The 26345-nt window shown below is 34.3% G+C and overlaps 2 protein-coding genes and 1 non-coding gene across 3 annotated transcripts; 2 read left to right on the forward strand and 1 right to left on the reverse strand.

Annotated features, from left to right (window-relative positions):
* Window positions 1-10167: 10167 nt before the first annotated feature.
* On the forward strand, window positions 10168-11755 carry LOC105958032 (pelargonidin 3-O-(6-caffeoylglucoside) 5-O-(6-O-malonylglucoside) 4'''-malonyltransferase). Its single transcript, XM_012982031.2, has one exon. The coding sequence runs from the start codon at window positions 10277-10279 to the stop codon at window positions 11609-11611; it is 1335 nt and encodes a 444-aa protein (XP_012837485.1). The 5' UTR covers window positions 10168-10276; the 3' UTR covers window positions 11612-11755.
* Window positions 11756-16276: 4521 nt separating this feature from the next.
* On the forward strand, window positions 16277-18686 carry LOC148769703 (uncharacterized). Its single transcript, XM_088820411.1, has one exon. The coding sequence runs from the start codon at window positions 16278-16280 to the stop codon at window positions 18633-18635; it is 2358 nt and encodes a 785-aa protein (XP_088676537.1). The 5' UTR covers window position 16277; the 3' UTR covers window positions 18636-18686.
* Window positions 16764-16870, reverse strand: LOC148769704 (small nucleolar RNA R71). Its single transcript, XR_016032332.1, has one exon. It is a non-coding gene; the product is annotated as a small nucleolar RNA R71 (small nucleolar RNA).
* Window positions 18687-26345: the final 7659 nt, after the last annotated feature.

Genomic DNA, 26345 nt, shown 5'->3' on the forward strand with positions numbered 1-26345 from the left:
TGAAACGGAAATATCTCAAAACAGAGTTGATGAAGTGCATTGGTAATGAGGACCAAGAGAGTGTTGAAGATGTTGTAAGACTAATAATTTTGTATTTGGTGACCAACTTCTTCTTCGTAACTAGTGGATCTCTCGTGGGGTGGTGGACATTTAAGTATTGCGAAGATATAGATATGATGAGTCAATACAACTGGGGGAAAGCTATAACAGAGTTCTTCATGAGCAGCGTACGAAAAGACAAAGCAATCGATGTAAAGGGTTGCAGAGCATTACTATTGGTAAGTTTTTCCTCTTTTGTTTCATACACGCATTATACCTACGTCACCTACTGAGTAATATTTAGTTAACTATGTCTGCGTAGTACAATATAATCTATCTACATTGAACTGTGTGCTAACAAATGCTCTAAAATTATACCCAGTTTTGGTTTTGCGAACGAACGAACATTTCAAAATCACAATATGGCGTCGTTTTTAACAAAAAAATTACCGTAAATGCAATTTAATCCCGATCTATATTTAGTGACATATATATGGACACAACAAGAGTTTATACTATGCTTCACCGGCAGCTGAAATACACCAGCTAGATCTTTATCATTCATATGCACATAAAGACATATACATACACATTAGTGTGTGTAGATCAACGGTAAATAAAGACCTGGTATAACCTTTACCATCAACAGGTGCAGCATAGAAATAACTGATTATGCAAAAAAAAAAAAAAAAAAAACAAAAAAAAAATATATATATATATATTGATGAAAAAAAAAACCTGGTCTTTGAAGAGATTATCATTAAAGATGTCTTGAAGAGACCATGAAAGCACCAAATCAGTGAACTCCTCTATCGGCAACGATCGATTGCTGGTGCCGGCCGAACGATTCCAATCCATTTTCACTTCTGATCAAACCACTTCACGAAAACTCTCTCTCTCTCTCTCTCTCTCTCTCTCTCTCTCTCTCTCTAAACTGCCACGTCAGCCAATTTATTGAAATATCGTTGCTAATTTCAACTCAAACCCTGCAAATTGAGATAAATATGAGAATAAAAGTAGTGTTGCATGCATGAAGAAATCAAGTCTTTCAAGTTGATCGACACTTATGCGTGTGTAGAGAAAAGAAAATTAAAGGAAGAAAATAATATAATATAATGGGGTTTTGTTTGGTTTGGTTTTGTTTGAGATTAAGGAAAATGTTACCATGAATCTTCCGTACAACAAACCCACTAGCTAATAATAATTCATGATAAAAGCTTTTGAGCAGGAAAAAGAAAAAAAGAAAAAGTAAAGAAAAGAAAAGACAACAGAAAAGGAGGGGAAGCTTAATCGGCACTGCACTGGGTAGAAGGAAAGTTCTTGGTTGACTTGTGGTCTTCCTTTTATTCTATTCTTTATTTTCTCACTCTACTGTGCCCAATTATATATATATATATATATATATATATATATATATATATATATATATATATATATATATATATATATATATATATATATATATATATATATATATATATATATATATATATATATATATAACGCAGAACGGAAGCACGGTAAAGAATTAATTTCTACGAATTAATCCTATAGAACAAAATAACATTCGGAATCCACCGAAAACTCTGGAATCCACCAGAAAATAGAGAAAACTCTAAAGATTTTATTATAATTCGAAATTCTTCCAAAATAAAGTCCTAAGGTAGCTATTTATACTAAATAATTGAAAACCCTAATTAAAATAAGAAAATACTAAAAATTACCAAAAACGGCAAAAACGAGTTAGAGTCTGATTCTAGTAGATCTCTTAATTTTGGGAACAACCCAATTTACGGAATCCTAATCCGATTTTTCTATGATTTGATATTAATTTTCTAAAACTTACCTAAAATAGGAAAAACGAACTTTTAGGAGTCTAAACGATAAAAGTGTATAAACTCCCGAATCTTCAAATTATACCTAAAATACAACAAACCAATAATCAAGCACCATAAAATCGATAAAAGTGTATAAACATCCTCCTAAGAAGATATATATTGAGAGTAAAATATACAATCAACAGGTTCAGACAAAAAAACTCTTTTACAAAAAAATCCAGACATTGTCCAGAGGTGTGTAAAAGACTAATATATCCCCTCATATTTTATATGCTACAATTTCATCATTTAATTCAAGTTAACCTCAATTTGACCCCAAATTTCACCAATCATTCAATTTTGACCCAAAGCCCAATTTTGAGTATAATTTCTTATACAAACCACGCCAACCACGTGACGAGACCCGATATTAATAATTCGGATTTCAAATCCTGGACCGTCCAAAGAAGGGTTCAATGGGGTGGAACCGCGACCCGTTGCCTATAAGGAGGCAAGAACCTTAGTAAGTGAAGATGCCACAATCGATTGCGAAAGATCGATTGATAAGTCGGGGTGAACACACGGAATCCACCTATATGTTCGATAAGTTCTTAAGGAACCAAAGAGAATAATCTCAATTTAATCATAAAAAATCGTCCATTAAAATAAGCCAAATTGGTAACCTCCTAGTATAAAAACGTAATTTAATAAAATAAAAACTCCAAACATCAAGTCGACCACACGAACACTCTTCATAACTCGAGTAGACACTTGGTTGTGCACGTGTGTTAACTTCAAGCTGTATTTCGGACCTCTTCCACACCAAATCTCTCTCGAATCAAAACACCAAAGTTTTAGAGCTTTCAGTTGGTTTTCTGTAGAAATTCGAATCACCTTAATTGGACTTCAGATGTGAGGTTAATCAGCCGAATGATGTACTCTGCCAGAATCATACGCGACTTTCGGGATGCATGAAATTCGACTTGTCCAACGAATTTCCCTCTTCATTGTCTTCCAATTCTTCGTGTTGGATTTAGTTAGAATTCGTCATCGAATTCGATTCCTTGGAATGAGCGTGTAGTATTCGCGAATCCATGAGGCAGAAAGTTCTTCGCTGTATTTGGAACTTTTTTTTTGTTTTACGAACAATTAATAATGAAATTCCCCATCCAATAAACAAGATAAAATTTTCCTTGTTAGCACTCCGACATAACGTTTATATAGAAACGCAAACCGGAAGTATGGAACAACCAACTTTACCCAATGGCTATATAGAACCACGAACCAAAGTTAAAATGTTGACGCCACAAGAAAGAAAATTAATAGAGTTCACAAGATTAACGATTAACAAAAAACTCACTCGTTCTTTCTTTTTTCCTTTTTTTCGATTTTTTTATTGGACTCTAGACAAAACCTAACTTAGACTCAAAGAAACTTCAAACAAAAAATAAATTTCGATTTTTTTTTTCTTTTTTATTGGTTTATGGACTCTAAATAGACAAACAAAAGACTAGAAGACTGTTGGGCGAAAACCTACACGCAAGTGCACGTATCGTACCAGTAATATAGTGGACTAAAAGTCCGGATATCGAACCCACAGGGAATATTTAATTATCTAATCCTAGACGCTAAATTCTACCAATTATTATCAAGCCCACCCTACACAGTTGAATTTTAGATTGAATAACTAAATTAAACTAAATTAAAAGCAAGCAAAAACAAGAAAGCAATTTAAAACGAAGATTTAATCAAGATAAGCAAGCCTATGATTTTATTCTTCCCCCTATGTGATTATTATTCCCCCAATTCCTTCAAGTATGCAAGTAATTAACCCGGATTATTAACCTGAGATGCTAAAATAATCATAACCCGCTTCCGCGTGTTTACGATTCTAATACTTTAGATTCAATTACTATATTCCTATGCAATTAATTCTAGAACACAGCATTAAACACAAATCTCAATAATGGCTACCTAAGAGATTAACTATATTCCTATGTTAATACCACAAAGGCTCTTCTACCACAGTTCTAATTATTAACCCGATCTTCCGATTCATGCGATTAACAATAACATAAAAGCACATAAGGTGATCAAATTCATGCACTTAATAAAACAAGTAGAAGAAATAATCCGGAATTAAAACTTGCATAAAATCATAGAAAATGGTTCATAAATCCCACATAGGGTTCCAAATAAAATCCTAGAAACTAAAGACTTAGCTACTCGTGATTCTTATGATAAAGAAAATAAAAGAAATAAATTAAATAAGAAAAATAATGCTTGAGTCTTCGTTGATCTTCGTTCCTCGCATTTTGTGGTGTCAAATTTCGTAAAAAGATCCCCAATTGTGTGCTTGGGTTGGTCTTATATAGGGTGAAGAACTTGGGGAAGAAGGCAGTTTCCTTGTGCAATTAAAATTCCTTTACTGCGCAGCTTCGGAGTCTCGGACGGGGGTCTCACAATTTGAACTAAAACTTGGACAGGGGTCTGAGCTTTAAATCTTCATAATTTTGATTATTTCACTTTTGGCCCATATTTTCTCCAAAATTGCAGTTTTGACCCCATACTTTTCCAATTCTTCAATTTGTACCTAAAATACAATAAATCAACTTTTTAAGCACCAATTATCGTTAAAACACACCAAAAGCTCAAATAAAAAGATACGATAAAGTGTAAAAATATACACTTAACAAAGACTCAACAATAATAGACACAAAACGAAAAACAAAACAAAGACGGACTCAAAAAAAAAGATAAATGATAGGTGAAACCTTCTTAGGAAGATGGCTCTGATACCAAATGACACGAACCACGCCAACCACGTGATGAGACCCCATATCAATAATTCGGATTTCAAATCCTGGACCGTCCAAAGAAGGATTCAATGGGGTGGAACCGCGACCCGTTTCCTGTAAGGAGGCAAGAACCTTGGTATGTGAAGACACCACAATCGATTGCGAAAGATCAATTGATAAGTCGGTGTGAACACACAGAATCCACCGATATGTTCGATAATTTCTTAAAGAACCAAAGAGAATAATCTCAATTTAATCATAAAAAATCGTCCATTAAAATATGCCAAATTGGCAACCTATTTATAAGATCTAAAAATACTCATTTTTCACAAAGAAAATGACTCTTACCTAAACTATAATAAGGGAACTATTAAATAAGAAAATCCTAGCCATAAATAACTCTAAAATAATATAAATATATTAAATCCTAATATAAAAACGTAATTTAATAAAATACAAACTCCAAACATCAAGTCGACCACACGAACACTCTTCCTAACTCGAGTAGACACTTGGTTGTGCACGTGTGTTAACTTCAAGCTATATTTCTGACCTCTTCCACATCAAATCTCTCTCGAATCAAAACACCAAAGTTTTAGATCTTTAAGTTGGCTTTCCGTAGCAATACGAATCACCTTAATTCGACTTCAGATGTGAGGGTAATCAGCCGAATGGTGTACTCTGCCAGAATCATACGGGACTTTCGTGATGCATGAAATTCGACTTGTCCAACGAATTTCCCTCTTCCTTGTCTTCCAATTCTTCGTGTTGGATTTATAAGTTAGGATCATATCAATTTCCCCCGCCGCCGCCATTGACTTTTTTTGGTTTTTTTTTTTTTTTTTTTTTAAACTTTTTTTTTCTTCAACATCTGTTTGCTCTTTTAAACGGTAATATTGATGTGGTTGCCACTCATATTAACTAGCTATATTACTGTTTAACATAATTATATTAACTATATTACAGTTTAACACACTAATATTGATATATTACCGTCTAGCACACTAATACCAACGCAATAAAAATCACTATTATTGTGTAATAGAGTAATATTAATATGTTGACCGTTCAACAAAGGGCAAACATAGTAAAATGCCAACACAATTAATATTCATGTGGTTGACATAATATTACTTTCAATCACAGTAATATTACTGTAACGACAGTAATATTATTGTGTTTACAGTAATATTACAATAGTAGACGGTAATATTATTATGTTAATCAGTCAACAGATAAAAAAAAAAGGCCAAAACAATAATATTGATGTGGTTGACATTAATATTATTGTGTTTACAGTAATTTTATCATCAACGACAGTAATATTATTACGTTGACTTGTCAACAAATCAAACCAAATAAAAATAAATAAATAAGGGCAAATTACGGCCACCCACCTAAGGTATGTCCAAATTACAAAAAAGTCCCTCTTGTTTGTGTAATTACAGCCACCCCCTCCTTTTAATTAATTTTACATAAAATTTATGTAAGTCGGTTATTTGCCTACCAAATCATATATTCAGTTTGCTAAACGATATAAATTGTTGGCGTACCGAAATTTTGGTTCGATTTTACCAATTTAACATCCCTAGATCTACCTCTGGAGGGATTTTTTTCGTAAGATAATACATAGTTGAGGGGGTGGCTGTAATTTCCCAAACAGGAAGGGGTTTTCATAATTTGACCATAACTTAGGGGGTGGCCGTAATTTGCCCAAAAAATAATAATATTGATGTGGTTGACAGTAAATGTATTCTCAACGACAATGCACTTACGTAAATGTATAGTCAGCGATAGTACAATTACTTTTAGCGACAGTATAATTACTGTTAATGACCGTACAATTACGGTCAACGTACAGCGACGGACGTAAAAGAAAAAAAGTCAAAGCCGAAAATTGGCGGAAAGAAAAACAAAAAAAAATATATAAAAAAAAAGTTAAAATTGGAATTTTATGGTCAAAATTGATGAAATTGAAGTTAAATGGAGGTTACAATTAGGAGTTGCATTTAAAGGGTTGGGGGTAGTTTTGTCATATACCTTAATTTTGCCTTTATTTATAATATATATTAAAGGAATGACTTATTGACAAAAGAGGTATAATCCCAGAATCTAGAATAATAAAGATGATTGAATAGCGATTTTTTTTTTATTTTTTATTTTGCTTCTCCTGATTGGGGATGACTTTTAATATTTCTTGCTTAATCACCGTCTGACATCATACATGAGATTCAGAAGTATATTTTCAACTATTAACTATATATCTTTTCTTACACAATGCCTCGTGTTACTATTTTAAATGGTGCGTGGCTGGACGTCGTTGACAAATACATAGTTGAATTTTCACATGTCCATATCCTAATTTGCCGGAATGATGGATTAAAAAAATAAAGCTCGACTAATGCATGTAATAATATTTATATATAGAAAAAATCCTCGTCATACTTCACAAATGTATTTTCAACTATCAACTATATATCTTTTCTTACATAATTATGGTGCGTGGCTGGATGTTGACGTATGCATAGTTGAATTTTCACATGTCCATATCCTAATTTGGCGGAATGGTGGATACAAAAAAATCTCATGTAATGCATGTAATAATATTTATATATATAGGAATGGCAAAAGGATATATGATTAGTTTAAAATCCATTATCCGAAACATTAGGTGTGAAAGTTGTTTTTTTAATCGAAAATTAGATGTTACACCTAGGGCTGTGCATGGATCGATTTTAACCATCAACCAACTCATTTTCGACCCATAACTTGTGATGGATAATCAACCATCAACTGATCCATTGAAGTTGGGTCGATAATCAACGGCGGTCTCCGGCGGTCAACGCCGGTCAACGGCGGCGACCGGCGGTCTCCGGTGGTGGCGGGTCAAAATTGGGGGCAAAATTGAAATTAGGGTTAAATTGGTTAATTGATGAAATTGGGCTAAAATGGGGTGTAAATCATGAAATTGGAGTTAAATTGGGTTTCAATAATTTGAGGGTAATTTTGGTATATATAAAACGATTTTCATTATTTGCAAATAAGTTTGAATGAGTTGGATTTATTTAAAAGACAAAAAAGTTGGATGTCCCTCTTTTAATTAAGTGCCCTTGTCATGGGCCTATTTGCCATTACCCCTTGTAAAAAATGGCAAAATAATTCGATTATTTTGGGCTTATTTTATATACCCCTAAGTGGCTACTAAATTGAGAAAAACCCAAACCGAATTCTTCCTTTGACATATCCTCTTGAAGAGGTGAAAGTACTATACTACCCTTATATGCAATTTTCGGCCACACTGCATTCAACATTTCGGTCTTGTATTTATCATTTTCGCTGATTTATTAATTATTAAATTATTCATTTTTTTTATAAACCTGTTTTTTTAGTTTGTATATTTTTCTATTAATTTTTTTATCAATTTTTTATTTAATTTTTTTGTATTGTTTTTTTTTAGTATTCTATTTTAATATTTTTTTTAATTTTTTTTGGTGAAATCAATATGTTTACTATACTGAAAATAACTATATGTACATGTATTAAACTATAGTCATTCATATTTATGTTCTTTTTTTTTAACCCATATTTTTAGTCGATCAATTATGTACTCACACGAATACTGGCTTATACAAAAAAATTCATAAACCCCAACTACAAAAAATTACAAATTTCAATATTTATATTATAAATCACCTCAAAACCAATAAAATAAAATCGAAAATACACAAATATATGCATATGTAACTGTAGTAAACTATAGTCATTCATAATTATGTTCTTTTTTTCGACCCCATATTTTTAATTGATCAATTATTTACACACGCGAATACTAGCTTGTACAAAAGAAAGTCATAAGCCCGAACAACAATAATTTACAAATTTCAATATTTATATTATAAATCACCTCAAAACTAATAAAATACAAACCGAAAATACATAAATATATTCATATGTAGCTACATGTTACTAGGAATGTATAGTAATGCATAGTAATGTATACAGTCTGTTGAACACCGTAACTTAAAGCAAATGTAACTTCAACCAAATTTTTTCATACCTTCAAGAAGAGGATAATGGCTTTCATTAAGCTGCAATAGCAAAATAAAAAAAAAAAAAAAAAATATATATATATATATATATATATATATATATATATATATATATATATATATATATATATATATATATATATATATATATATATATATATATATATATATATATATATATATATTTTAGTGCAAATCAACAAAAATTGAAGAAACATCAAAACACTCAATTCAACAACGATTTTGACATTATTCAGTGTAATTTTAATTTGATCGTATCTTCGATCAAAATGATTTGAAGGACTCCTTGTCAAAATTGAGCTAGAAATTAACATATTCCGACTCAATTAACTTCGGCGATTTACACAGCGAAAGAGGGTTTGGAATTATTGGATCCAAGTCAAATACAGAAGGACAAGGATATATAGGAAAACATATGTAGGACCTCAGACGCTACAAGTTGTCATAAAATTAATTAGTGTCAGAAAATGCACAAATCATAGCCATATAATGTATTCAACAAACACAAGCGCCCACACAATATTCGAATGTGGACCGCCCTCATATGGACAATTGGTGCCAAATCCAGACTAACAACTTAATTTGAGGGACTCTAATCCAAACTTAAAACATCGTGTGGTACATGAAAATTTAATTACATGATTTTATATCTAATTGGCCCATGTTAGTTTATCCTCATCAGACGTGAACATTACACCCACTTCTGGCCGATGAAGTATATTTAAATCCAACTATACTTTTCATTATTTTTCATGATAGGAAAAATTACATTTTTCATCCCTCAAGTTGTACTGATTTCACATTTGGTTTTTCATATTCACAAAAAACACATTTGATCCCTCATGTTTTAATAATTTAACATGTTTGGTCATTTTCATCAATTTTCGTTAATTAGTCAGTTAAAGAAATAATGGACACATACTTGATTATGTTTGTAATAATGAAACATTGACGAAAAGGGTTAAAAGTGTTTAATTTTTGTGAACATGAGGGACCAAATGTGAAACCAGTACTAAGTTGAAGGATGAAAATCGTATTTTACCCCCTCATGATATTTTTTGGGCAAATTGCACCCACCCCCTGAGTTATAGTCAAATTACGATAACCCCTCTCATGTTTGGGTAATTACAGCCACCCCCTCAACTATGTACTATCCTACTAAAAAACCCCTCCAGAGGTAAATTTAGGGATGTTAAATCGGTAAAACCGAACCGAAATTTCGGTACGCCAAAATTTCGTACCGTTTACTGAAATGAACCGAAATAACAGAATTACATAAATTTTATGTAAAAATATTTAAAAGGAGGGGGTGGCTATAATTACCAAAACAAGAAGGATTTTTTCGTAATTTGATCATAACTCAGGGGTGGCCGTAATTTACCCATATTTTTTTAATAGTGCATGGCTGGATATTTGACATTAGCTGCTCAAGAACCTTCACATGTAAATTCCCTAAAGCCAGCTCAAAATTAATTAGCTTTATAAAAAGACATTACTCACAAGAAATGTATGTAATACAACCATCAATTCACCCCTAATAATATATCCAAGCATGAAAGTTAAGGTTGTTATCAGTAAGTTGATAAAACCATGTACCCCAACTCCTCCAAACCTTAACAAGTACAAGTTGTCTTTCGCAGATGAGCGTGTCCCGACGATAAACGTGGGCGTCGTTCTGTTCTATCCACCGTCGTCAAATATTCGAAAACATCGCTTGGAGGAATCATTGGCTAAAATCCTCCCCGAATTCTACGTTCTTGCCGGAAGATACGTCAAGAATGACTACGTCGTCGATTGCGGTGATCAAGGTGTTGAGTTCATAGAAGCTGAAGCCGTCGAAGTGGAGTTGGTCGATTTATTGGAAATCAAAGAAGCAGGGCTACTAAATGATCTCCTTCCGAGCAAATTCTACCAAGTCGCCAAATCTTCGGAAGATCCGCTTCTGTCGATCCAAATCACGGAGTTGAAGCCATGCGGCGGGCTTGTAATAAGCGTCAGCGTTTGTCACAGAATTTTCGATACATCTTCTCTAGGGACATTCGTTGCCGCGTGGTCAAATGCCACAAACGATAACAATCATTCAATCGGCATTTTCCCGAGTTTCGAGTCGCCATCGTTGTTTCCGGGGACGAATCCGGACCAGGATTCGTCGCCCATTAGGACAACCTATGATCCTAATATTGTTGTCAAGAGATTTTCGTTCGACAAGGATGCGATAGCAATCCTTAGATCGAAATTATCACAAGGGACAAAACAAAGCGCGAGAATCTCTAGGGTGCGCCTGGTGTGCGCGGTCGTAGCCAAGGCTTTGATCGGCGTTGACCGGGCGAAGCACGGAGGAGAATCGAGATCTTGCCTCATGTCACAAGCGGTGAACATGCGTGCGAGAACAATCCCGCCTCTCCAAAAGCACTCTTGTGGGAATTTGATATTATTATCACCCACGCCGTGCTTTATTTCTCCGGCCGAAACAACAAATAATAATAATAACGATAATAGTGACGTCGTAATCGGGATCGAACAACAACTGGTTGATATTCTCGGTGATGCTCTCGATAAAACCATAGCTGATTGTGCCGATATGTTTTGTCCGGGTCGTTGGCGCGGTGTAATGATGGGCCCCTTGGAAGATATGTACGGGAAACTAATGAGTGGGGAGGTTAGTTATTCAATCATGTTTAGCGATTGGAGTAAGTTTGGATTCTACGAAGCCGATTTCGGGTGGGGGAAGCCTGTTGGCGCAGGAATCGGGACAGTGCCGGTTGAAAACATCGTAATACTAATGGATAACAAAGAGGGTGACGGAATTGATGCGTGGGTGCAGTTGAATCGCAACGACGTGCCTCTCTTCGAACAAGACCACGGCATCAAGTTATATACAATATGATGTCGCAAACCGAATGAGATTATGTATGTTTTTTTTCTTCGAATATTGAATTAAATAAATTTCATTGTAATGATTTCATTTGGTCGATATGTTTTTATTGTTGAAATTGATTCGACAATGTGTAATGGTTTCGATCACTTGCTACATTGCTATGTGTAACATGCATCTAGCACATCTTAATTGAGAGACTGTTTGCCTTTTGTCCAAAAAAAAAAATTGTCTCTTAATTAAGTCCATCCCCATATTTTTAGTCTAAAGTACCCTCAATAATATAATTTTATCAATTCCACCCATTATGCTCTAACTTCCTTAATATTACACATTGATCCCGGATTTAAACAAATATATCACATTAACCCCCAAAACTGTTTTTTTTTTAGAAAATAATTTTTTTTCTGAAATGTTTTTTTCCGGCCAGATTCCGGGGTTGACCGCCGGTCTCCGGCGTTGACTTTTTTTTTTTTTAAATTTTTTTTGTCCTGAAATTTTTTTCCGGCCGGTCAACCACCTTTGACCGCCGGTCTCCGGCGTTGACTTTTTTTTTTTTTGAATTATTAACAATAACATATTAAAGTTATTGATAAAAAAATATTAATATAAAAATTATTATTTTTTTTACTATAGGACAATTATTGACAAGAACATATTTTATAATCAAAAAATATAGATTATGTTTATTTTAATAAGAATAGATTATAACTCATTCCAATTAATTTTCGTGCTATAAAAATAATATAGATTATGAGTAGAATCAAAATGTTATGTTGTGATATTCTTTTAATATTTGGTTTAATAGTTTTTTAAAGAGATATATGATTGCACAAACATATTAATCGAATTTATTATTTATAATTAAAGTTTAATATCTTTTCTATTCAATTATATCATAAAACTAATAAAATCTAATTCGTTAAAATCGTAAGAATATATTTGTTAATCGTAAGACTTGAATCGGTTAAGATCAAGTTCTTTCAATTCGTAAGTTTTATTCAAAGATTTGAATAGATTATACTCAACTATTGACAATGACGTACTAATCAAATTAACTATTCATAAGTAATATCTTATTAATTCAATTTTATTATAAAAAAATAATAAAATTTAATTTGTAAAATCACGAGATCAAATTGTAAATTGTAAAATTTAATCATTTTTTACATATACATTTATTCAAATATTTAAATCGAACCGTAAAATTTAAATCGATTAAGTTCAAGTTCTTTTAAATTTTATTCTACATTTTCCAATAATTTAATCAACATTATTTAATAATAATGAATATGCTAATTAATAAATCTATTTAACATTAATTATAACATTAATACACGTTTACTTTGTGGTATATACTAGTAGTTCTAGTTATTTAAATCATTCTTGCACTGTCATAGTGATTAATGTTGCTATGCATTTTTCTAGCGACCCACGTTCGAGTCTCATCTGTAGCATTTTTGCGAATTAAAAATAAAAATCTGCCCTGGCTCGGGGGCCCAAAAACTCGGGCCAACCATCATATTTGGATTAACACCCCATTAAGGGTATAAATGGTATTAAATTTAAATTAAAAATAAAAAATAGCCAGATTCTGGCTATTTAGCACTGTCCGGATATTATATCCATCAAAATATATCTAAAGCAAAAGACAGAAAATTTAGTAGCATTGAAGGTTAATTTTGCTTTTGTTAAAGACTCAAATAACATCGAATGTTGTTTCATTTATTGCTTAATCACCGTCTTCCATTATTGATTACAAAGATGGCTCTTAAATGAGTTGGTTAATTCTAGTGAAAACGCGACTGGGTGCTAAAAAGCCCGATTCACGCCCGGTTTACTGAGTAGAATCGAACACGGGTCTATAGTTTAAAAGACGAGATACCTGACCAACTAGGCTAAAGCAAGTTTGTTAACCAATACTTATTTAAATATAATAACTCATTTTGTTTATACTGGGCAAAAAAAAAAAATTGAACCGGACGATCGGTCCAGAACCGGCGTCTGGACCGGACGCCCGAACTAATTTTCCACGCCCAAAATGGGCGTGTGAAAGTGGGTTCCACGCCTGGTTTAGGCGTGAAAACTGCTTTCACACTCCCATTTTGGGCGTGGAAAATTCGAAAATCCAACACTAAAAATAGCCCCAAATCGCGACAAATTCAATATATATAACTACTTTAGATGATTAATTACCTTTTAAATTGACTAGATTTTCGGATTTAGAAGGATTTGTGAGAGAGGTTGTGGATTTTTGTGAATTTTGGGGCTTTTGGGGGGTTTTGGGGTTTGGGTGGATTTTGGGATTTTTAGAGAGAGAAAGAGAAGATACTGTGAACCACATTCGTAATTTTGCTGCCGCGTAAATCATTTCAGATATAGGAATGGCAAAATAATTCGTTCCGCTAGCATATGTGGATATACGATTATTTTGGGCTTATTTTATAGGGCGAACGACAAAAAAACCCATTGTTGGGCTAAATACCTAACACGCAAGTGCAGATATCGCAAACAAGTAGTAAAAGTGGACTCGTGAGAGTCGGATGTCGATCCCACAGGAAATACTCAAATTATCTAATCCTAAGTACCAAATTCTAACAATTATGATTTTTATCCAGCCTACGCAAGGTTGTCAAATTTAATCAACTATATAAATTAAACTAATTATAAAAGCAAATAAACAAGAGAGAATATCAATATAAAAACGGATCTAGGATTTTATCTTCCCCCTATACGGTAATTCATCACCCAAATAAACCTCTATCATGTAAGTTACGATTCCCGATTATTAACCCAGGACACGAAATTACTCATAACCCGCTGTCATGTGTATTATGAGTCTATTATTCATAAACGATTCACTATATGTCTATGCAAACCAATTATGAATAAAGCATTAAATAACAAGTCTCGTAAATGGCTACCTAAGGTATTATCTATATGTCTACGATGATAAATGCAATTAACACACTCATCCGGTGAAAATTACTCGAAGGCTCTTCTATCCCTGTTCTAATTATTAAAACGATCTGTCAATCAATTTTAACAATAACACATAGCAACATAAATTAACTAAGTTCATGCGTTAAATAACATCAAATAGAAGAAATAATCATGGAATTTAAACTTGCATAATATTCGAAAAATAGGTTTGAATCACCACATAGGGTTCAAATAAAATCCTAGATTAAATGCTTAGTGTTAAGTATATATTTTTATACTTTATCGTACCTTTTTATTTGAGCTTTTGGTGTGATTTAACGATAATTGGTGGTTAAAAAGTTGATTTATTGTATTTTAGGTATAAATTGAAGAATTGGAAAAGTTTGAGGTCAAAACTGCAAATTTGGAGAAAATATGGGCCAAAAGTGAAATAATAAAAAATATGCTGAAATTGGCTGAAAACAGGCCCGCACGGCCGTGCCAAAATTAGCCTATTTTTGGCACGGCCGTGCCAAATGCTGAATTTGGGCAGAAGGTTCGGCGATTCTCGCGCGGCCGTGCGAGAATTGCACTGATTTTCGCGCGGCCGTGCCAAATCACGCTGGAGGCAATTTTGGACTTTTAAACACACAAGGAAACCTAGAATCATCTACCAAGTTGGGACATCTATTTAAGCCCAAACCAAGCACGAATCAAGGGGGACTTTTTGACACAACCTTGGAGCGAGAGAAGCGAGAGAACGAAGAATCGAAGACGGAGAATTGACAACTCTTCATCATAATTCTTCTTACACCTATCTTTTCTTAATCTATAACTTTTATTACTTTTATTATGTTTTTCGTTATGAGTAGCTAAGTTTTTAATCTAGGATTTTGTTGGAACCCTACGTGGGGATTGTGAACCCGTTTTCTTGAGATTATGCAATTATGATTTTATGATTATTTCTTATATTTGTTATGATTGTTAGTGCATGAACTTGATCAATTTATGTGCTTTATCTGTGATTATTGAGATTGACTCGAGAGAGCTATTTTGATAATTAGACGGTAAGTATAAGAGCCTTCGAGTAGTTTTCACCGAATGAGTGTGTCAATTGCATGTGGTGTCGTAGACATACAGATATCACCTTAGGTAGCCATTTACGAGACTTGTTAGTTAATGCTTTATTCATAATTGGTTTGCATAGACATATAGTGAATCGTTTATGAATAATAGACCCATAATACACGCGACAGCGGGTTATGAGTAAATTAGTGTCTCGGGTTAATAATCATGAATCATATATTGCATAATTGAGGGGTTTCGGGTGAGCAATTCTTGCATAGGGGGAAGATAAAATCCTAGGTCCGTTTTTATTAATATTTTCTCGTGTTTATTTGCTTTCATAATTAGTTTAATTAATTAGTTGATTAAATTTGACAACCTTGCGTAGGCTGAATAAAAATCATAATTGTTAGAATTTGGTACTTAGGATTAGATAATTTGAGTATTCCCTGTGGGATCGACATCCGACTCTCACGAGTCCACTTTATTACTTGTTTGCGATACGTGCACTTGCGTGTTGGTATTTAGCCCCAACAAGTTTTTTGCGCCGTTGCCGGGGAATACGGCTAAATTATCTATTTATCCTCATATTAAATTTGAGCAATTTTTCTTACTTCAGCCGTTTTATTTATTTTATTTAATTATATTCTTTGCTTATTTTATTTTTATTATTTTTGTTTAGATACTTTTTATGCGAATGGAAGAAGAGAATAATCGTAGGGGAGATGACCAAGGGCGCCTACCGAATGCGGCAGGAAATATCGTCAACGAGCAAGAGCAACTTCTGCTAATTAATCCACCACCTCGTCAACGAGCATTGCATGAGTACACCGTTCCAACTCTCAATGGGTTTCAATCGAGCATCCAGCAGCCCCCCATTGAAGCCAACAATTTCGAAATTCGAGCGGGACTCCTTACTATGCTCCAAAACAATGGGTTATTCAGCGGACTAGCTCATGAAGATCCACATCTCCACTTGGTCAACTTCCTCGAAACATGTGATTCGCACAAGATGAACGGAGTATCACCCGAAGCACTGCAACTCCGCCTGTTCAAGCACTCTTTACAAGGGGCAGCCCGAGAATGGTTGCAAACTCGTGCACCGCACTCCATCTCATCTTGGCCCCAACTAGCACAACTCTTCATGAACACATACAACTCCCCAACAAAAACTGAGAGAATCCGGAGAGAAATACAAAATTTCATACAAGATGCCGGTGAAGCGTTATTCGAGACGTGGGAGCGGTTCAAACAATTAATTCGGAGATGCCCCAATCATGGTCTTCAAGAGTGGCGGCAACTTCAAATATTTTATGACGGGTTGCAAGATAATTCGAGAACGGTGCTCGATTCAGCAGCTGGCGGTATGTTCATGAGCTTGACCTATGACGAAGCATACGAACTTTTGGAGCGAATCGCTAGGAATAAATACATGCGGGCATCGGACCGGTCAAATAGCGGAACCATAAAGACGGGAGGAATTTTGGAGTTAGACGGGGTCACCGCAATCACTGCCCAATTAGAGAAGCTATCAAAGCAAGTAGCAGCATTGCAAACTCAGCAAGTCCATGCAGTCCAAGTTCCCGACCAGTGCGTAGAAGAAACGGAGTCTCTATATTATGTGCATGACACTAATCGACAACAGAGGAACCCATACTCCAACACCTATATTCCGGGATGGAAGGATCACCCTAATTTTGGGTGGGGAGGAAATCAGCAAGGACAAAGGCCAGCTCTCGGATTCCAAAATCCGCCTCAAGCTCCACCCCAAGGAGTTGACCTCGCTGATATCTTAGCAAAATTCATGACGTCGACTCAAGCATCCATTCGGAACCTTGAGACACAAATGGGTCAACTTGCAACCCAACTAAACGCGAGGCCATTGGGAGCACTGCCGTCGAATACGGAAGATCCTCGAAAGAGCAACATCGAGCAGTGCAATGCAGTAACTTTGCGAAATGGGAGGCAATTAGAGGAAGGTCCTAAAAAGTCTGTTGCACCACCGCCTATTGTAGAGGAGCCCAAGGAAAAAACCGAGGTCGGGCCAAGCAACACAAAGATCACAGTAAGTGAACCTACTCCCAAGGTACCTTTCCCTCAACGTTTTCAAAACTCTAAGCTTGATATGCAATTTCAGTCATTTTTGGATTATCTTAAAAAATTGCATGTTAATATTCCTTTTGTTGAGGCACTTAAGCATATGCCGAATTTGGTTAAGTTTATAAAGGAACTTGTATCGAAGAAGATGAGGCTTCCGGAGTGTGCAGCAATCATAGACCTCAATGAGCAAAGTAGTGCTATCCTTGCAAATAAAATTCCACCGAAGCTTAGAGATCCGGGCAGTTGTACCATTCCATGCACAATAGGTACTAGGTATTTTGGGCGGGCATTGTGTGATCAAGGGGCAAGCGTAAATTTAATGCCTTTATCAATCTATGAGAAATTGAATTTAGGAGAAATTAAGCCTACTTCCGTGACCTTGCAGCTAGCCGATAGATCTTTTACTCACCCTTTAGGTATAGTTGAGGATGTATTGGTTAAAGTAGATAAGTTCATACTCCCGGCTGATTTTCTAGTACTTGACATAGAGGAAGATGAAAATATTCCCCTTATCTTAGGACGCCCCTTTTTAGCAACCGGTAGATCAATTATTGATGTAGGAAAGAGAGAGCTAAGAATGAGTGTGGGGGACGAAACGGTGATCTTCAAGGTGTACCGGGTGGATGAAAAGCCTATTACGGCTAATGGATGTTATCTTCTTGATGAGGTAAGTGATTCTAAACTTTTTCCTGTTAAATTACATGATTTAAATTTTTTTGTGGATACTAATGTGCATGTAGGAGAACAAAAGAAAAAGGTTGAGTTGGTTACAACACCTACTCAAAACACCGTGATAAAAGACGATGATGGCACGCCTCATGACATCAAGAAGAATAAATTAAAGGGCATTCCTAAGCGAACCAGTCGAAAGAAGAATCGGATCAACCCATTTATTCAAGACTTCCTCCAAAAGGAAGTTAGGAGATGGGTTCAAAAGCTAAGGAATTGAAGAGAAGGAACAAAGTCTGGCTGAAGACTATAAACTTAGCGCTTCTCGGGAGGCAACCCGAGATTTTCGTTTTTTTTATTATTTATGTTTTCTTGTTTTATTTTATTTATTTATTTTATAAGCATGCAAGCTAATTAAATAAGCAATTTTTTTATTTTCAGGGGTCAAAGTGCAATTTTGCACTTCACACGGCCGCACCAAAAAAGGCTTGAATCCAGCATGGCCGTGTGGAAAATCGGAGAGGCTACTGCCCAAAATTGAGAAGGGGCGCGGCCGTGCGGAATTAACACTGAATTCTCGCACGGCCGTCCGAGAAACAATAGGCTACTGCCCAGAATTCAAGTTTCGCACGGCCGTGCGGAAAACAGTTCAAAATCTCATACGACCGTGCGAACCTCAACTGAAGCATAATAAAGGCGAGGGTGGAAGAGCAGCCCGGACATGGCCAAAACGACTTATTCAGGTGTATTCTATCCTTAAACTTCGTGTTAATTACATTGAGGGCAATGTAAATTTTAAGTTTGGGGGTGGATAATTACTTGTTTATGTGCTTTAATTTTTTAGTTTGCATTACTTGTTTATGTGCTTTAATTTTTTAGTTTGCATGCCTTAGGATTTTTTTTTATTATTTTAGTTGTTTTAGTTTAATTATTGCTTTTAAAAAAAAAAAAAATTTGCTTGAGATAAATGCTTCGATGAATCATGATGATGAAAGATGGTCAATGTTTAATGATGAAATTGCTTGTTTTATCTTGATTTTGATCGAATTTTGGTGAGCTTTTGATTCAAAGTGTCGTAAGAAGGAGTCATTGTTAGGAATCTCGAATTATGCGTTGCTTTGGTTGAAAGTTTTGTGTTTTTAAAATTTGAGTTAATTTATGTTATATCATATGCTATTCGGTTTTAGAACTTGTCATATGAATTTACAAAGTGAAATATTAAATTGTTGAGTAAATTGGGAAGTGATTTGGGCCATCTTTGAACCGTTTGAGCCTTTCAAGCCTACCTTTAAATTTTTATCATTCGAACCTTGATTGAGCCTTGGAGAAACGGTGTTCTTTCTTTTAGCCAATATGTATAAGGTAGAATAAGTGGAGATTTTTGAAAAATTAACCCTTGGAGTTCGGTCGAAATTTTTTTTTTTATAAGGTCCTTCTTCTTCTAAAAAAAAAAAAAAAAAAAAAAAAAAAAAAAAAAGAGAAAGAGAAAGAAGAAGAAGAGACTAGAAGGGGAAGTAAGGACTAGTTGTTGAATTGTTTTGAAAGCTCGATCCATTGTCTTAAGAGCAAAAGTGGAGACTTTTGAACTCTTAAGAATCGAGTTTATTAAAGTCCTTAGAGGTGAATTCATTGTTTCAAACGCCTATCTTTCAAAATTTGGCGTAATCACCTCAATTCAAGAAGTATAGCCACATATACCCATATCTCCTACCTCGAACCGAAAAGCCCAACATTTGAAAGCCAAAAAGTCCCAATGATCCCAATAGCTCAATTATTTGATACTAGCCGAGTAAAGAAATTTGGTGAGTATTTGGAGTTGAATATTAATATGTAAGTATAAATTTTCTCGATTTTTAATGTACAAATATGGGATACTTGAAGTGATAGCATGGTTTGTGGTTTTTAGCAATGGTGAGTGAATACGTATCTTTGAATTACAAGCTTGTAATTTTTTGAGAATTGTCATGATAATTGCAAGTTCTGAAAAAATGAAAGTTGACCATTAATCTATGTGATGAGAGGCATTTGTTGAGAGTGTTGCTGTGAAAGTTGCTAGTTTTTGCTTGAGGACAAACAAAAGATCAAGTTTGGGGGTGTGTTAAGTATATATTTTTATACTTTATCGTACCTTTTTATTTGAGCTTTTGGTGTGATTTAACGATAATTGGTGGTTAAAAAGTTGATTTATTGTATTTTAGGTATAAATTGAAGAATTGGAAAAGTTTGAGGTCAAAACTGCAAATTTGGAGAAAATATGGGCTAAAAGTGAAATAATAAAAAATATGCTGAAATTGGCTGAAAACAGGCCCGCACGGCCGTGCCAAAATTAGCCTATTTTTGGCACGGCCGTGCCAAATGCTGAATTTGGGCAGAAGGTTCAGCGATTCTCGCGCGGCCGTGCGAGAATTGCACTGATTTTCGCGCGGCCGTGCCAAATCACGCTGGAGGCAATTTTGGACTTTTAAACACACAAGGAAACCTAGAATCATCTACCAAGTTGGGACATCTATTTAAGCCCAAACCAAGCACGAATCAAGGGGGACTTTTTGACACAACCTTGGAGCGAGAGAAGCGAGAGAACGAAGAATCGAAGACGGAGAATTGACAACTCTTCATCATAATTCTTCTTTCACCTATCTTTTCTTAATCTATAACTTTTATTACTTTTATTATGTTTTTCGTTATGAGTAGCTAAGTTTTTAATCTAGGATTTTGTTGGAACCCTACGTGGGGATTGTGAACCCGTTTTCTTGAGATTATGCAATTATGATTTTATGATTATTTCTTATATTTGTTATGATTGTTAGTGCATGAACTTGATCAATTTATGTGCTTTATCTGTGATTATTGAGATTGACTCGAGAGAGCTATTTTGATAATTAGACGGTAAGTATAAGAGCCTTCGAGTAGTTTTCACCGAATGAGTGTGTCAATTGCATGTGGTGTCGTAGACATACATATATCACCTTAGGTAGCCATTTACGAGACTTGTTAGTTAATGCTTTATTCATAATTGGTTTGCATAGACATATAGTGAATCGTTTATGAATAATAGACCCATAATACACGCGACAGCGGGTTATGAGTAAATTAGTGTCTCGGGTTAATAATCATGAATCATATATTGCATAATTGAGGGGTTTCGGGTGAGCAATTCTTGCATAGGGGGAAGATAAAATCCTAGGTCCGTTTTTATTAATATTTTTTCGTGTTTATTTGCTTTCATAATTAGTTTAATTAATTAGTTGATTAAATTTGACAACCTTGCGTAGGCTGAATAAAAATCATAATTGTTAGAATTTGGTACTTAGGATTAGATAATTTGAGTATTCCCTGTGGGATCGACATCCGACTCTCACGAGTCCACTTTATTACTTGTTTGCGATACGTACACTTGCGTGTTGGTATTTAGCACCCAACAAGTTTTTGGCGCCGTTTGAGCCGTTTCAAGCCGACCTTTTTATCGAAATTATCTTTAGAACCTTGATTTGAGCCTCGGAGAAAAGGTGTTCTTTCTTTTAGCCAATGTGTATAAGGTAGAATAGTGGATATTCTTGAAAAATTACCCCTTGGAGTTCGGTTGAAAATTTTTAAGTTCCTTCTTCTTCCACGAAAAAAAAAGAAAAAAAAAAAGAAAAAAAAAAGAAGAAGAAAAATATATATGTGTCTATATATATAAAAAAAAAAAAAAAAGAAGAAGAGACTAGAAGGGAGAAGTAAGGACTAGTTGTTGAATTGTTTTGAAAGCTCGATCCATTGTCTTAAGAGCAAAAGTGGAGACTTTTAAACTCTTAAGAATCGAGTTTATTAAAGTCCTTAGAGGTGAATTCATTGTTTCAAACGCCTATCTTTCAAATTTTGGCGTAATCACCTCAATTCAAGAAGAATAGCCACATATACCCATACTTCCTACCTCGAACCAAATAGCATAACAATTGAAAGCCAAAAAGCCCCAATGATCCCAATAGCTTAATGTTCGATATTAGTAGAGTAGAATATTTTGGTGAGTATTTGGAGTCTAACATATGCATGTAAGCATAAATTTTTTCTATCTTTAATTTACAAATATTGGATCCTTGAAGCAATTGCATGATTTGTGGTTTTTTGGCTATGGTAAGTGACTAAGTGCTTTTGAATTTTGAGCTTGCGAATGCCTAAGAATTTTCATTATAATTACAAGTTCTGAAAACGTGAAGTTGGTCATTAATCTATGTGATGAGATGCGGTAGTTGAGTTTTTTGCTTACGATTAGATTTTGCTTGAGGACAAGCAAAAGTTCAAGTTTGGGGGTGTGTTGAGTGTAGATATTACACTCAATACGTTTACTTTACGTGGATCTTTTGTTTAGATTTAATTATATTTGTGCTTTAATTGATTTATTTTGTGTTTTATAGGTGAAAAACGAGAATTAGGTGTCCATGAAGGAAAAAAGATCAAAAAGAAAGGAAAAAGTTGTAAATAAGGAAACAAATCAAATTGGAAGAAGGAATCTCGCCACAGCTTTGACAGTGTCCACGATTTCGAGCATATCTCTCTCATACGAACTCTGAATTAGGTGATTTTGGCGGCATTGGAAAGCTAATGTCAAGGGCTACAATTCTTATTTACACAACATTCCAAAATTCGGACTCCAACATGGCGCAAATCGACAAACAAATCCTGATGGGGGAAAGTGGCGGAAATTGAATCCTATTAGGTTTCTACTACTTCCTTATCAAGAAAAGCCTATAAAAGCAACAAGTCTCTACACCATAAGCACGAAATTGGACACTACAAAACACGAAGAACGAAGATCAACGAAGACTCAAGCATAGTTTTTCTTATTTATTTTATTTATTCTATTTTGCTTATCATAAGAATTACGAGTAGCTAAGTTTTTAATCTAGGATTTTATTTGAACCCTATGTGGGGATGGTGAACCCGTTTTCTTGAGATTATGCAATTATGATTTTATGATTATTTCTTCTACTTGTTATGATTGTTAGTGCATGAACTTGATCAATTTATGTGCTTTATCTGTGATTATTGGGATTGACTCGACAGAGCTATTTTGATAATTAGACGGTAAGTATAAGAACCTTCGAGTAGTTTTCACCGGATGAGTGTGTCAATTGCATGTGGTGTCGTAGACATACAGATATCACCTTAGGTAGCCATTTACGAGACTTGTTAGTTAATGTTTTATTCATAATTTGTTTGCATAGACATATAGTGAACCGTTTATGAATAATAGACTCATAATACACGCGACAGCGGGTTATGAGTAAATTAGTGTCTCGGGTTAATAATCATGAATCATATATTTCATAATTGAAGGGTTTTGGGTGAGCAATTCTTGCATAGGGGGGAGATAAAATCCTAGGTCCGGTTTTATTGATATTTTCTCGTGTTTATTTGCGTTCTTAATTAGTTTAATTGTTTAATTGATTTAATTTGACAACTTTGCGTAGGCTGGATAAAAATCATAATTGTTAGAATTTGGTACTTAGGATTAGATAATTTGCGTATTCCCTGTGGGATCGACATCCGACTCTCACGAGTCCACTTTTACTACTTGTTTGCGATACGTGCACTTGCGTGTTAGGTATTTAGCCCCAACACTTAGCTACTCGTAATTCTTATGATAAACAAAATAAAAATAAAAGAAATAAGAAAAACTATGCTTGAGTCTTCGTTGATCTTCGTTCTTCGCGTTTTGTGGTGTAAAATTTCCGTACTTATGGTGTAGAGACTTGTTGCTTTTATAGGCTTCTATCCCTGTTCTATTTATTAAAACGATCTGTCAATCAATTCTAACAATAACACATAGCAACATAAATTAGCTAAGTTCATGAGCTAAATAAGATCAAATATAAGAAATAATCATGGAATTTAAACTTGCATAATATTCGAAAAATAGGTTTGAATCACCACATAGGGTTCAAATAAAATCCTGGATTAAAAGCTTAGCTACTCGTAATTCTTATGATAAACAAAATAAAAATAAAAGAAATAAGAAATACTATGCTTGAATCTTCGCTGATCTTCGTTCTTAGCGTTTTGTGGTATAAAATTTCGTGCTTATGGTGTAGAGACTTGTTGATTTTATAGGCTTTTCTTGATAAGGAAGTAGTGGAAACCTAATAGGAATCAATTTCCGCCACTTTCCCCCATCTGGATTTGTTCGTCGATTTGTTGGAGTCAGAATTTTGGAATGTTGTGTAAATAAGAATTGTATCCCTTGAAGTTAGGTTTCCAATGCTGCCAAAATAACCTAATTTGGAGTTCGTGTGAGAGAGATATGCTCGAAATGGTGGACATTGTCAAAGCTGTGGCGAGATTCCTTCTTCCAATTTGATTTGTTTCCTTATTTGCAACTTTTTCCTTTCTTTTTGATCTTTTTTCCTCCATGGACACCTAATTCTCGTTTTTCACCTATAAAACACATAATCAATCAATTAAAGCACAAATATAATTAAATCTAAACAAAATATCCACGTAAAGTAAACGTATTGAGTGTAATATCTACACTCAACACACCCCCAAACTTGAACTTTTGTTTGTCCTCAAGCAAAATCTAATCGTATGCAAAAAACTTAACTACCGCATCTCATCACATAGATTAATGACCAACTTCACGTTTTCAAAACTTGTAATTATAATGAAAATTATTAGGCATTAGCAAGCTCAAAATTCAAAAGCACTTAGTCACTTACCATAGCCAAAAACCACAAATCATGCAATTGCTTCAAGCATCCAATATTTGTAAATTAAAGATAGAAAAAATTTATGCTTACATGCATATGTTTGACTCCAAATACTCACCAAATTATTCTACTCTACTAATATCGAACATTAAGCTATTGGGATCATTGGGGCTTTTTGGCTTTCAATTGTTAGGCTTTTTGGTTCGAGGTAGGAAATATGGGTATATGTGGCCATGCTTCTTGAATTGAGGTGATTACACCAAAATTTGAAATATAAGTGTTTGTAACAATGAAGTCACCTCTAAGGACTTTAATAAACTCGATTCTTAAGATTTCAAAAGTCTCCACTTTTGCTCTTAAGACAATGGATCGAGTTTTCAAAACAATTCAACAACTAGTCCTTACTTCTCTCTTCTAGTCTCTTTTTCTTCTTTTTCTCTCTTTTTTTTTTTTTTATTATTATTATTATTATTTTTTATTGTTATATATATATAGAAGCATATATATTTGTCTTTTTTTTTTTCGAAGAAGGACCTTATAAATTTTTTCGACCGAACTCCAAGGGTTAATTTTTCAAAAATCTCCACTTTTCTACCTTATTCACTTTGGCTAAAAGAAAGAACACCTTTTCTCTGAGGCTCAAATCAGGGTTCTAATGATTATTTCGATAAAAAGGTCGGCTTGAAAGGCTCAAACGGTTCAAAGAAGGCCCAAATCATATCCCAAATCACTCACTAATCAATACTTCGTATCATAAATTTCCTAAGGTGAGTTTTAAAACCAAACATATCATGATCTAACACAAATTAACTCCAAATTTAAAACAAAAAACATTCAACCAAAGCAATGCACAAAGTGTGATTCCTAGCAATAATTCGTTTCTAAGTTCCGTTGAATCGAAAGCTAAACAAACATCTAATCCTTATCACACAAAACAAGCAATCTCATCATCAAACATTGATCATATCTCATCATTATAACTCATCGATGCATTCGACTCAAGCTATTGTTTTTTTTTTTTTTTTTATTCCGGAAAAAACGGTAAAAACAATAAAAATAAATAAAAATAAATATAACCTAATGCATGCAAACTAAAACAAATAAGCACAAAAAAAAACATGTTTTTTCACACCCAAACTTAAAATTTTCGTTACCCTCAACGAAATTAGCACTAAGTTTAAGGATAGAAAACACCTGATTTAGTCGGAATCGTTATCTTCGGGGTGTGAGAATTTGTGGGAAAGAAATTTGATTTTCCTATTGCGAAGATGCTCTCTATGTCTCTCGGATGACTGTCCCGATCG

Source organism: Erythranthe guttata, chromosome 7 (genome assembly GCF_056151865.1).
Source record: "Erythranthe guttata isolate IM_541 chromosome 7, IM_541, whole genome shotgun sequence".
Lineage (NCBI taxonomy): Eukaryota > Viridiplantae > Streptophyta > Magnoliopsida > Lamiales > Phrymaceae > Erythranthe > Erythranthe guttata.